Source organism: Centruroides vittatus, unplaced genomic scaffold (genome assembly GCF_030686945.1).
Source record: "Centruroides vittatus isolate TY-2023 unplaced genomic scaffold, ASM3068694v2 contig_347, whole genome shotgun sequence".
Lineage (NCBI taxonomy): Eukaryota > Metazoa > Arthropoda > Arachnida > Scorpiones > Buthidae > Centruroides > Centruroides vittatus.
The window spans coordinates 1,742,505-1,755,828 of NW_027122171.1; the positions used below are offsets into that span (position 1 = coordinate 1,742,505).

Below are 13,324 nucleotides of genomic sequence, written 5' to 3' on the forward strand. Positions count from 1 at the left end.
AAATTTTGACACAACGTTACATTCGAATACGCATGTGTTTTTATATAAATACATGTCGAAATTCCTCCTACTGGGGGAGATGGACGGGATTAAGGCTTACTGGGAAGAACTCAGCTTCTATTATACTATTTTACATGTGGTTTTTTGCGTTTTTGATTGCGTTTTAATAGGGTACGTCAAGAGAATGTACTGTACACTAAGAAGGGATTTTTTGAAATTCACCCCACGGGGGAAATGTTATACATTTATAATAGATACATTTTGAGCCACAACAACGCGTGGCCGGGTCAGCTAGTTTATTATATTATTAAACCATTAAACTTACACTCACATCATGTGGACATGACAATATATAAAAGGCATGGACACCATTAAGTAATTATGGGTTCGAAAGGTACTCCATGGCAGGCAGCCCTACAACCTGGCCCAGAATTTTGTTGACAAAACTGCATCAAATGGCTGGTTAGCTTGGGGATGCCTCTTTGGGGAGACGGAAGGCTTCATGATTGCCATAAAGGATCAGATCATAAATACTAAAAACTACAGAACACACACATTCAAAGATACAACACTCACAAATGACACATCATGCCAGAAAGTATACAACATATCACTTCTGGTTGCAAGCTCTTGGCACAGAGATTATTTTAATAGACATAATCAAGTAGCACCAAGAGCTTGCAAAGAAACACAAATTATTAGACATCCACGAACCATACTACAAATACATCCCACAGACAGTATTGGAAAACAATATGCACAAAATGTAATACGACAGATCCATAATCACAGATAAAACAATTTACCACAACAGACCAGACATTGAACTCACTGACAAACACAATAAAATTATGTCCATTCCAAACACTCACAATGTACAAAACATGCACTGAAAAAAATCAGCAAGTGCACAGAACTTGCTGATTTTTCTCAGTGTTTGCCCAGGAAATAAGACATCTGTAGAGAATGGATGGGTGCTTATTGTACCTGTTGTTTTCTATAGTGGCATACCACACACTACACAAAAGCCTGGGAACATTACAGTTGAATTGAAACACACAGATCACACTACATAAGACCACTATATTGAATACTTGTCATATTGTTAAGAAGTTCCTGAACACACAAACACCTATTTAATTTTTGTCTTGTTTTGGTTGCTATGCCTTGACTCTTGTCTGGCATAGTACACAGCAATTGGACAAAATGTATAATGTATAAATGTAAGTTGGGTTTAGTGAGTTATACTCAGTGTCAACTGAGTATAACTCACTAAACCCAACTTAATAATAATAAACAGAAATATTAAATTCAGCATTTTATATAATTTTAAATTATAATTATAATTTATAATTTTCATTAACAAATATCTCCTAACAGTTAATAATAATCCTGTATCTTTTATTGTATGAACACAATCCTTGCAAAGACAAATTTGCAGAAAAATGTCATATTCAACAGATTTTGAAAACACTAACTTTCTCTTACTTGCTCCACAAGTTTACTAAGCTTCTGTAAGCAGCTAATGAATTAATACCTCTTTGCATTTTCTCTCTCTGATGTTCATACATTTCAGATTTATATCCAATAGAAAAGACTTAATTTAATAACATTCTATATTTTATTTCCTTTGATATTACTTAAAAATAACTAATTACACAGTTGAAAACACTCATTAATGTAAATAAGTTTTTGTTGCTCGTGGAAAAGGGGTACAATATAAATATGGCATTCTGAACTTACCTTACAAAGAACTTCTACTGGTGTTGACATTTTTTTTTCACTTATTTTTTCATATTTCTGTTTTTTGGTTGCTGCTTTCAAACCTTGCCATGGTAGACTTCCACGATTAAAATACATTAACACATATCCTAATGACTCCATATCGTCCCTACGACTAAAAAAGGAAAATTTTTTTATAACAACAGTAATTTAAATTTTTTATAATCATCAGTTAGATATCTAAAAATTAAAGCAATAAAATAAAATTACTGAACTGAATGAAAATTTAGGAGCAAAAAATGCACATTTGTGGTTTTGTGTTTCTGTCCAAATGCTCAAAATAAGCATTTACACAGAAACACAGAACTATATTTATTACAACTTTAATACTGTTCAAGTCTTCATTTGGATGTAATTATGTATTTTGCTATATTTGGTATACTAATCACATCATCTACTAATTTCTGACAGACTGGTATGACCCTCCATTCTTCTCATCAAACCCCAACCAAATTCTGAGAGGTTAGATCAGGGGTGGCCAACATACGGCCCGCGTAATGGGTTTATCCAGCCCGCAATTAATTTTTCAAAATTAGCTACTTAACTTCCAATAATTGGTGGAATGGATTTGCCATACTTCTTCATGTTTTAAAAAATTTCCATTGTAGATATTTACAACTTTTGTATTTGTCTGTTATAAATTTACATTATTTGAATAATGAAAGACCCCATACTCACTGATACTCATCTGCCATTCCACTATGTAACTCTGTTTATGCTGACGTGTGATACACAGCACCGTCTGCCTGTCTTTTTTTTTTTTGCTCGTATGTTTCTTTACATTGTAAAATGACATTGCACATGCGTCAGGAACTTCTGTTATTTAACATGATTTAATTTTAATATTTTGTCTGGCCCATGAAATAATTTTTCTTTCCAATCCATCCCGGGGCAAAAACTGTTGGCTACCCTTGGGTTAGATGGTCAAGTTAAGTACACTTTTTTGTTCGTTTTGCCAATTTATCTCTCAGATCTTCTATATAGTTGAATGAAGTGGATGGATTGGCCAGATTCTATACTGGCCAATCTATCAACTCTATATATTTCTCCTCACACTAGTTGTCCACTACATATGCAGTGTAAACAGACACATTATCATACTGGAAGAAGTGAGACCATTGCCAAAGAATTACCATGATTTGGCAGCACAGAATTGCCCAATTGCTCTCAATAAAATTCTAGAGAAATTATACAGTTTTTTTTTAATTGAAAACAATGCTATTATTATTTCATTTGAAATAAACATCTCTATCCAAAAGTTTATGGAATGAAGATTACCTCAGAAATATTAAAAACTGGACAACCCGATGTTTGAACTGTTATAACACTTTTCCATTTACTTTTACTTAATATCACTTTTATAGAAGTGTTAACGGTTTAAACATCAGGGGCTGTCAAGTTTTTAAAATTTTTGAAGGAATATTCATTTCATAAACTTTTTGGATGTACTGTACCTGTTATTTAATATATAATACATATATACAGACAATTACATCACAGTTCATAAAAATATAATTTTAGCATTTTTCTTCTTACATTGCTAATGTTGTCTTCACCTTACAAAAAAAAGTGTGCGCCAAGTCACCTACACTTATTCTGTGTATCTCTCCTTGCTTGGGCATTGTTAATTAATTACCTTTGACAGTCCAACCAATTTTTCCTTTTCAATCTGTGTTTCATCTCCTAAGATGAAATAGTTGGGAAGAATTCATCCAGTCATTATTAGTGTCACCATCAAGTCCAATTGATGCATGTCAAGTAGTTTGAAGCATCTAAAATGGCCAACAAACAACTCAAATGCTCTTTCAATTGTGCTTTTACATTTGGAAAGCTTAGTGTTGAAGTAAGTCTGAATGTCTGATGTCAATTGTCTCTGTAAAGGGTTTATAGATGTTTATTTAGATTATATGCTGCATAACTTAAGAGGTGATATAGTCTATGGAAATCCTACACCTTCTTCAACTGTTTTAGATACATGGATTGACTGCATGATCCTGAACTGATCCTGCTTCTCCTATGTAGTAATCTGGAAATAGCAACTTCTAGCTACATGCAACTTGAAGTATAATTGAATAAAAGTGTTGTCTGTTAATAATATGATAAATGGTCATTTTTGGAGACTTTAATAGCCATATGTTTCCTATGACTCCAATTACTCCAGGAAAACCAGACTGTTTTGTATAATACAGGTACTCCTCACTTTATGACCTAGCTGCTTAATGACCACTCACACTTACGACCAATTGAGTTTCTACCTGCAATTCGGGGAATCCCTTTTCTCAGGTTGAGTGTCGGTCAGTGGCAAATGGTGACATGCACACTAAGCATATTATAATAGGCTATCTGCTTTTTCAGTCAGTTTCATTCCGACAAATGATAATATGTACATATGCATGTCTTTTTATGAATAAATTTGAAGTTTGTTGTATAATTTGTATAATTTTATAACAATCCTATATTCCCGGCGCATGCTCCTCACTTATCGACCAATTTGCTTCACGACGTAGTCGTCTGAACGGAACTCGGTCGTAAAGTGAGGAGTACCCGTACTGGCTTATTGTAACTGCCTGTTCTATGTTTGGCCAAGAAAGTATACAGTCTCTTTAGTTTAACTCTAAAAGTACTGAGGAAAATTCATGCAATATTTGTAGAATTTCATTAGTTGGTGATTGAGTTTAAAAATTAAATTGAAGACAGTCTGTTGAAAAGGATTTGCCATTTATGCACTTACAATGTTCCAGAATACAAACTTTTGACAGATGACTTTTCATTGTAGGCTACTTGGCTGTCAAAATTAAAACTTTGTTCCTCTATTTAAATTCAATTATATTATGTTATCTTTACAGTTTACCTACCTTTACTATGTTTAAATTATCATAATAAATAAAATACAATTAAAAGTAATACAGCAAAACTGAATTTAAAATTAAAATCATTTATATATTTCTTGAAACCTCAAAGAATAAAATATTAAGCTGTATAAACTAAGGTGAAAAATTTTTTTATAATAATAATAATAATAATAATAATAATAATATTGTTAAGTAATATAAATTTACCTTTGTTCAATACCCAAATGGGCATTAATGCTAGCATATCTGGCAGTACCAGTCAAATTTTTATCCTCACGATAAGGTATATGTTGTCTTGTGCGAGTATCCCTATATTTTTTTGCTAAACCAAAATCTATGAGAAAAAGCTGAAATAATAAAAATAATAATTATTTATAATAATCATATCACTGATAATATTAATTTTTATTACCTATTTAAATAAAATTTTTTTAAAACAGGTAAGTAATGGAAACATGGACAAATTTTTAAGCCAAAATTGAAAATTTATCTAAAATAATCATTTTTTTAAAAATATTTACAATGAGAATAATTTCATGTTGAGGTAATACACTTCTTAAAAATACTGAATATACTATAGTTCAAATTACATCTCTGGGAACATAACTTCAATTTATTGTCTAATGGGAAATATGACAGCTTACTTTATAATAGTTTTTTCAAGAACTAATCAGCTTGCAAAACATATAAATTATTACCAATTTAATTATATTATACTCTATTATAACATTTAAAAAAATATATATCTATTAATTGTATTTATATTATATACTATGTATTAATATGATATAAGCATTTGGAGTTTTTATATCATTTTGCAAAAATTTTAGTACTGTTTGTAAAGTATTTATTCATTATGCAGTTTAATAATAGCAATCACAAATTCAATTTATTTCACATGAATGGTGTGATGATAGTATACACTCAAACCTGTTTTTGTGTGGTCTTTTTTTGTGCAACTTTTTATATGTGCAATATGTTTTGTGCAATTATTTTTGTGCAGTATACCAATTTGATTGAAATTCATATACCGCACACAAAAAATCACACAAATAAAAAATCGCACAAAAACAGGTTTGAGTGTATAGTCTAGTTTATAAGCTTATTCTAATGATTAATTCATATAATGCAATAATGCATTTGCTAAATGCTTCAGAATTGCTTTAATTAAATATATAACTTAACAATAAAAATCTTTAAATGCAAAACTGTTTTAAACTCTGAAATAAGGCTATATTTTCAAACATTCTAACTTAATTTATTCAGTATTTTTTTCCTCTCTTTCTGAGCAAATTTAATATAATGTAATAAATATACTGAAAAAATAAAAGCCACATTAAAAATTATTAACAACTTAATTTATGGAAATCTATTACAGCTAATAGTATAATTTTTTCTTGTGTTAAAATTAATAACTCAATACCTAGAGCATATAAAAATTACTACGATATAGGATTTCCAATACAAGAATTCAACTGTTTACATTAAAATAATTAAAGGATATTACAATATAAACTTTTTTATAGTAGAAACTGCTTATCAACTTGATTTTAATGTTTAAATTTACATATGATTTTATTCACATTTTATGATATTGTTAAAATAACTATTTGTTTTTCCTTTGCAAAATGTGCACTGTTTTTTCTGAAAATAATAGCACACATTAGCATAATAGTCTCTCTATAAAATTACTTTAGTGAGTATATCTCATCAGAGTAATTTTATAGAGAGACTATCTTATGTTAATAGACTGTTTATTTTAAACTTTCCTTTGCAATTTGTTTTGATTATTAAAATTACATACAACAAAACCGATCAGATTCCAATATTTTGCTATGCTGATATTGAACTAGCTATATTTGTCGTAAACAGTGTAATTTAAATATTAAAAGCTGGTTGCCAGATTTTACTAAATAGTGTTCAGATATTATTAAAAGAAAATGTCACAAACATTTAAAAATTATAAAAATTCCAAGAAGTTTTAAATAAATTTGAACAATGAATTTATTTTAAGCAAAATCTAGCAACAATGCTAATTTAATTGAAAGAATCCATTAAAGTAAACCACTATTTAATACTAATACCCAATGTATTGACTTTTTCTACCTTTTGACAATGTAAGAAAAGTCAGTGGATCATGCACCATTTCTATAATTTTTATAATTGATTTTATTTCTAAATTTGAAATTCTTTCTAAAAAATATTTTTATTTTTTATGGTTTTTATTTTATTTTATTTACTTTTATCTATAAATATCTATTAAATTGAATAAGTTGTGCAGATAATTATTTATTTGTTGGTTTTATTCCCTTTTTAACATATTTTTTCTTTTTTTAATTTCAGTCATAATCACTAATTTTAAGTGATTTTATTTACCAGGTTTTAATTTTTTCAAATTTTAAAGATTTTTAAACTCTGAAATATTTTACATATTAACTAACTAAAAGATTTTTTACCTATTTAATTTTTATAGTTTTAACCCTATTGTTTTATTTTAATTCATACTTTTAGTTTTTAGATAACATATTTTTATATATAAAATCTATAACTGATTCCCTTCCAGGTAAATTTGTTTTGGTTTTAATTTTTCTTTTTTAAACTTCATATTGTATATTTATTACTCAGCTTATGATATTATATATGCCTTACATGTGTTAATATTAAACTAAAAATGTATTTACCTTGTGATTTTACTCAGGACCAGATTTTAAAGAATTGTCAAGAGCTGAATAAGGGACCAAAATTCATACAAAAATGACAATTTAAAAGTGATTAATTTTGCTATGCTCTTCTAAACTCCTATCCTGTATGATAAGTCCTATATTTGTCAAGTTGTGAGATTTAAGAAGTACAAAATAACATGTCATTCCTAAATAAACTTTCTCAATTAGTTTCCTTGCTATGAACTAACTCATCACCTTAATAAATTTCTAATAAATGCCACTTTTTAATATTTAAATTTTAATATAATCTACATATTTGAATTTCTAGATTTCTTTAGCTAAAGTGGACATTTAGATTGCTGTAAATATTTATTAAAATTCATTGGACTACTAAATGAAACAAATAGATATATCCATTATCTATCAGATTTCCTTATTCTTGCATATAAATCCACTTCTAGAATTCCTGGCCAAATTATTATGGCTACCAAGTTTTTTCTTTTAAGATAGAATTTAAGTAACTTTTTTAAAATAGTAAACAGCTATGTGAAGTAGCAAAATTATTACATTATAGTAATCAGGAATGTTTTCATTATTAAACTGGTAAAGATTATGTTTGATAAAGTATTTTATAAGTTTGCAGTTTTAAATGTCAATTTTTAAAAGCAAGCATTTTGTATATTTTGCATTTTCAGTACGGCTATATCATAAATACATTTTAATAATACGTATACAATAAGAAAATAATCATTTTTATAAAAGCTACATTAACCTGACTTTCTTCTCCTTTTTTCCACAGATGGGTAAGGCAAAGGACTTGGCATTCACAAAAGTTGGTTCTGTAAAAGCCTTAATTGAATGTAAACAATTATCGCAGAGGCAATTTGCTGAGAAATGTGGCATTTCCAGGGTGTCTGCACAAAATATTGCCAAAAACCTAACTGCTGATCAGTCACTCAAACCAAATGTGGTAGAAAAAAAATCTGATGACCCTGCATGGTCAAAAGGTTTTAAATAAAATTGTCATGAAAAATAGACGAGCAACTGACTTAGCAATTAAAGAAAGGCTAAAGAAAGTTTTTATCAGCTTGTCAAAATGAACAGTATGTAGAACAATATTTGAATTGAACTGTGGTATGTACAGGTTAGCCAAAAAAGAAATTAAAAAAAAAACAAAACAAAAAAAAAAAACTGAAAAAATAAGGAAAGACAGACTAGAATGAGGGGAAGTATATTCATTTTATAACAAGATTGGAAAAAAATTAGTGTGTATGAAATTATTTAAGTTGCCTCAAATTATAACTTTTCACAAACAAAAAAAAAAAAAAAGAATCCTACATCAGCGGTGATATGGTTCGTAATATGTGGAAAGGGATTGGATAGAGTTTACATTGTTAATGGAATGATGTGCCAATAGCAGTCCAAGCTTTATTCCTCAATTGAATGAGTGGTTTGGTAAAAATGGAGAAAAAATATTTTTGCAATATGGAACAGTGGAAAATTCCTTTACTGGATTTGCTGGGAAACTTTCTGAACCTCAAACCAATTGAAAATACTTGAAAGCTATTAAAAAGAGAAATAGCTAAATAAAGAGAGGCAAATAAGATCCAATTAATAAGAAAACTATTTGGCACTGGAATCATAACAACAAACTAAAACAAATGCTTTTAAATTGCTTGGCATGTCAAGTACAAGCTGTAATAATCACAAAAGGGTGCTTGATGAAATAGAAAAAAAAAAGCCTCTCTCTTTTTACTTAAAATAATTTCATTAAAATTGAAGCATTAGTATTTTTTCACAAAATGTAGTTAATAGAAGCAATAAAATGTATCAATTGACAAATATTTTTGGAATCCACCTGACTTGTTGGTTCAAAGATTCATTTTGAATAGAATGCATGTGTGGAATTCAAATCTGAACAGGCCAATATAAGAGATGAGATGACCATACCACGTCACCCAGGCTATAACAATGTTTTGTACCATACCATGCTTTGGATAGCTGTATCTTGTCCCTAAAGTTGATGCAATTGGAGTTATGGCTGGCTTTAAATATTTCAATGGACTCTAAGAGTCTGATGTGGTTCCAATTTGTAGAGGATCTGATGGGCTGGGCCTGATTTAATTTAGCCTCTATATGTCTTCTGAGGCAAACCTAGACAGGACTATGAATTCTGCATGTGCATTCTATTTGAAATTGAAACTAAAGAATATCTTATAGGACATTTGAACCTTATCAGTTGAAAAGCTACTTTGTAATAAAAAGTCAGCCTACTGCTGTAAGGAATCAAGTTCAAATCTCAATTTTTAAGGAATAATTCAAGACAAAGCATCATTTCTCATCATTCAACCAAACCAGTCAAGCTCACAAAACAGGAAAAATTGTGGCCTGTCACAGCCTTAATGTGTGGTATTTCAGAGTGATGAAAATCAATCAATCAATTTATGTAAAAGCAATTGTGTTAATATAGAAAATAATTAATGAATCTAAATTAAGTCATGATTTTACTTCTTAATTTTTAAAATATTTTTACCAGTAGTTTTAGCCAAAGTCATAATTATGAATTTCAAATAAATGATATATCACACATCAAAATAATGAAAAAGCTAGTTCATTGTGTAATTCATATTTTGTATATTCATCAGAAAATATAATTTATATATTTAGCCAGTGTTCTCTCCAAGTCAGTTTTAACTAATTGATTTACCTGCAAAATATTTCATCAACCAGTTAAAATAATAATTCTTTTTTAAAGACATTGATTGGACTATGAATTAGTATACTATTAAGCATTATAGTATTGTTTTGTTGTTAACTGATGTTTTTAAGGAAATTTTTAATAGCAACCAACTAAGATTATAGGTTGAACACTAAATTTTTCTTTCCTGGGAAAACACCATACAGTTGTAATATATGATCATATTAGCTCCTTTGATATTTTGTGTTGTCTATCTATTATATAGTTATGATAAAATGTGGTAAGATTTATTGTAACTATATAAAGCTGAAACATCAAACTTAATTTCAGTCTGAAAAATCATCAAAGAATTCTGTTTATTTTATTATTATTAAATGCTTGTCATTTTTAATATTAACTACCATCAAGTTATATAACATATCTATACTTATACTTATCTTCATTATTCAGTGCTAACTCGATACAAAATCTATAAAATAACTCATTTTATGTTTTAAAATATTTCTATACAACATTATATTACACAGAATATTTGAATGATGAAATTAAAGTAGGAAAGTTTTGATTTTGTTATATGTTATACAGTACATACAATACACTTTCTAAAACTGACTACCAATCTAATAAAATAATGAGATTAGAACTAAATATTATTTTATTGTGTATTTTTAGAATCTTATGTTTTTTTAAGTAATGAAATATTAAATGAAAAATCTATCTAGTTCAACATTTTAAATATAAAGTATTAATTAAAATTTTCAATTAAACTTTTTCCTATCTTGAAACCATTTTTTCCTGTAAGTACTAGAAAAGTTAAATTTAATGAGAATGATTCCTTGAAATGCTGAAAGTTTTTTAACTGTTAATTATTTAATAGCAAATGAAACATCTCAAATATATTTATTTATAAATTATCGCATAAGAAAATTAATAACAGTGTAAATATTAATTATTGCTATTTTATACAATACAGTAGACCCCTATAACATGGGTTCACATAGGATGAATTTGTATAACACGGCAGAAAAATTGCGATCATGTTCATATAACACACTAAAAGAGGTTCGTATAACATGGTAAAAGAATGAGACAGATTGTCATGGCCAACTCGTGTCTCGACAGGATTGGTCAAATCTGGACCAATAGTAGACATTACACAAACCGCTGAGTTTAAACGAGCAGCGGACCTACTAAAAAAAATTTATTATTCAATGGCCATAAAAATTATATTTTTATTAATGATGTCTCCAAAGTTCAGCGAATTTTTTGCAGAAAGAATAACTTATCAGGAAATGTGTCCGCCATTTGATGAGTCACTCTGCGACGAAAACAAGCTTAAGCAATGGCATCTTTGAACAGTATGCACATGGTAAGTATTCCTACAATTTTTTGTTTATAGCATAGTTTATATGGATTACTCCCAAAAAATTATGTGTGTTTTGGAAATGTTCGACTCAAATTAATCTAGAATCGATTAATTTTATGGATGAAAACCTTTCAAACAGCCATACTCCCTAAACTGCATAATTGCCGGGCTGTGAACGGCTCATGTATTTGTAAAATCTAAGTGACTCATATAACACAGAATTCATGTAACATGGAACATATCTACCGTGTTATAGGGGGTCTACTGTACATTATATATATATTATATACATAGTAACTATTTCTAAGTTATATGATATTTACCTTATTGCAGTGTCTTCCAATTCCCATAAGAAAATTATCTGGTTTAATGTCTCGATGAATGAAATTCTTATTGTGAACATATTCAATTCGTCCAATCATCTTTAAGAAAAATATATCAATCAAAATCTTTCTATACTTTATAACTAAATAGTTTAATAACCAGAGAAAAGTATATGATTTATTTTTATTTAAGAGCATGTTTCTCAACTTTGATTAAAATTCAATCTCAAATTTATTACAAAGAACATATTAATTAATTAATTAATGAGCATTCATTGCTCCTGATGTTTCAAATTAGCCAATGTTGAATCATTAACATATTTTCACATATTTTAAATGTGAAAATATGTGAAAAACCAAGAATAAATTTTAACCATAGTTGATAAGTAGGATTTATTGTATTGTTCATTCACATTAGCAAGTCCTGTAAGAACAATCTGATAACATCTTAAGTAGTGGTTTCTATATACAGGTGTCAAATATATGAGCAGATGTGTCCATTTTGATGATGTATTGTTTTCTGGCAGAGAGATGAAAACATGAAAGAAAAATAAATAAATATTTAGTTTATTTTTTTCATATGCTAGAAAGCTTTTGATCACTTTAAATTAGTTTTTAAACTATCACTGAACATTTTTATCCAAAATTGAAGTCCAAAAGTTGATATAAAAAATCATTTCACAGAATTCAACAATACAGTGGTACCTCATAGTCCAAAATGCTCCAGAGTTAAATGCTAAATTTGAGAAAAATTCTACCTGAAGTACAAATGATGCTTCTACATTTGAATTGCATGTGCTATGAAAAAATCCAGAAATAAGTTTTGGTAAAAAACTGGTAAAAAAAACACTAAGACATAATAGCAGAAAATTGAAAAATTGAGAAGCAATTGGCTGATGATATCTTCTATAAGAGGATTATTTGTGAGAAATCTAAGCAAGCTGCTTAAGAAACAGGACATCACCTCTCCTCACTGAAAGTACAGTAAATGCAATAGTCATTTTATTACACAGTATTTATGTATTTCTTTTGTTGTTTTCATATATTTAGGGCCTTTAATTGTGTTATTTTTACCATAAATTATATGTATTTGCTGTATGAAAATTAGTATTTTTAGGGTATAGAAACAGATTAATTCACTTTCCATTATTTCTAATGGGAAAAATTGATTCAGTGTTTGAATGACCTTCTGGAACAAATTAAATTTGACATACGAGGCACCATTGTATTTAGTCACTATTTTACTGTTAATGCAAGTTCATTTCTACAGTTTCAAACCTCTAATGTCTTCTATTGGTTTTATTGTCATCTCTTGTTGAAAATACACACAAAACATTTATCATCAATAAGAATTGTTAACACCTTTACAGAGGCTCCCTTACAAGATATGGAAATGACCTTTGACACCTACAGGACTAGTCTTTCTCTAAATCTCCATTCCTTCACTGGAATAACTAATTAAATGAAGTCATGTATCAAAGGCTAGCAAGGATTGATCTGTATGAATGGAATCTCATTTTGAATTGGTATAGTACAATTTTGAAGCCCCAACCTATGAGCCAATGCTTCCTTGGCAAATGAATTAAAGGTATTCTTCATAACTTGTAGTGATTTTATCCTTAAACTAATTAATTGATCTG

The 13,324-nt window shown here is 28.7% G+C and overlaps 1 protein-coding gene across 1 annotated transcript in view; it reads right to left on the reverse strand.

The window, feature by feature from the left end:
- LOC136974323 (casein kinase I) overlaps nt 1-13,324 on the reverse strand; it is a 62,659-nt gene that overhangs the window by 5,710 nt on the left and 43,625 nt on the right. Inside the window, exons 4-6 of the mRNA XM_067269177.1 lie at nt 11,685-11,783; nt 4,842-4,981; nt 1,744-1,897 (exon numbers count right to left, since the gene is read on the reverse strand). Of these exons, the coding sequence (XP_067125278.1) occupies nt 1,744-1,897; nt 4,842-4,981; nt 11,685-11,783 (393 nt within the window). The remainder of the gene's footprint in view (nt 1-1,743; nt 1,898-4,841; nt 4,982-11,684; nt 11,784-13,324) is intronic.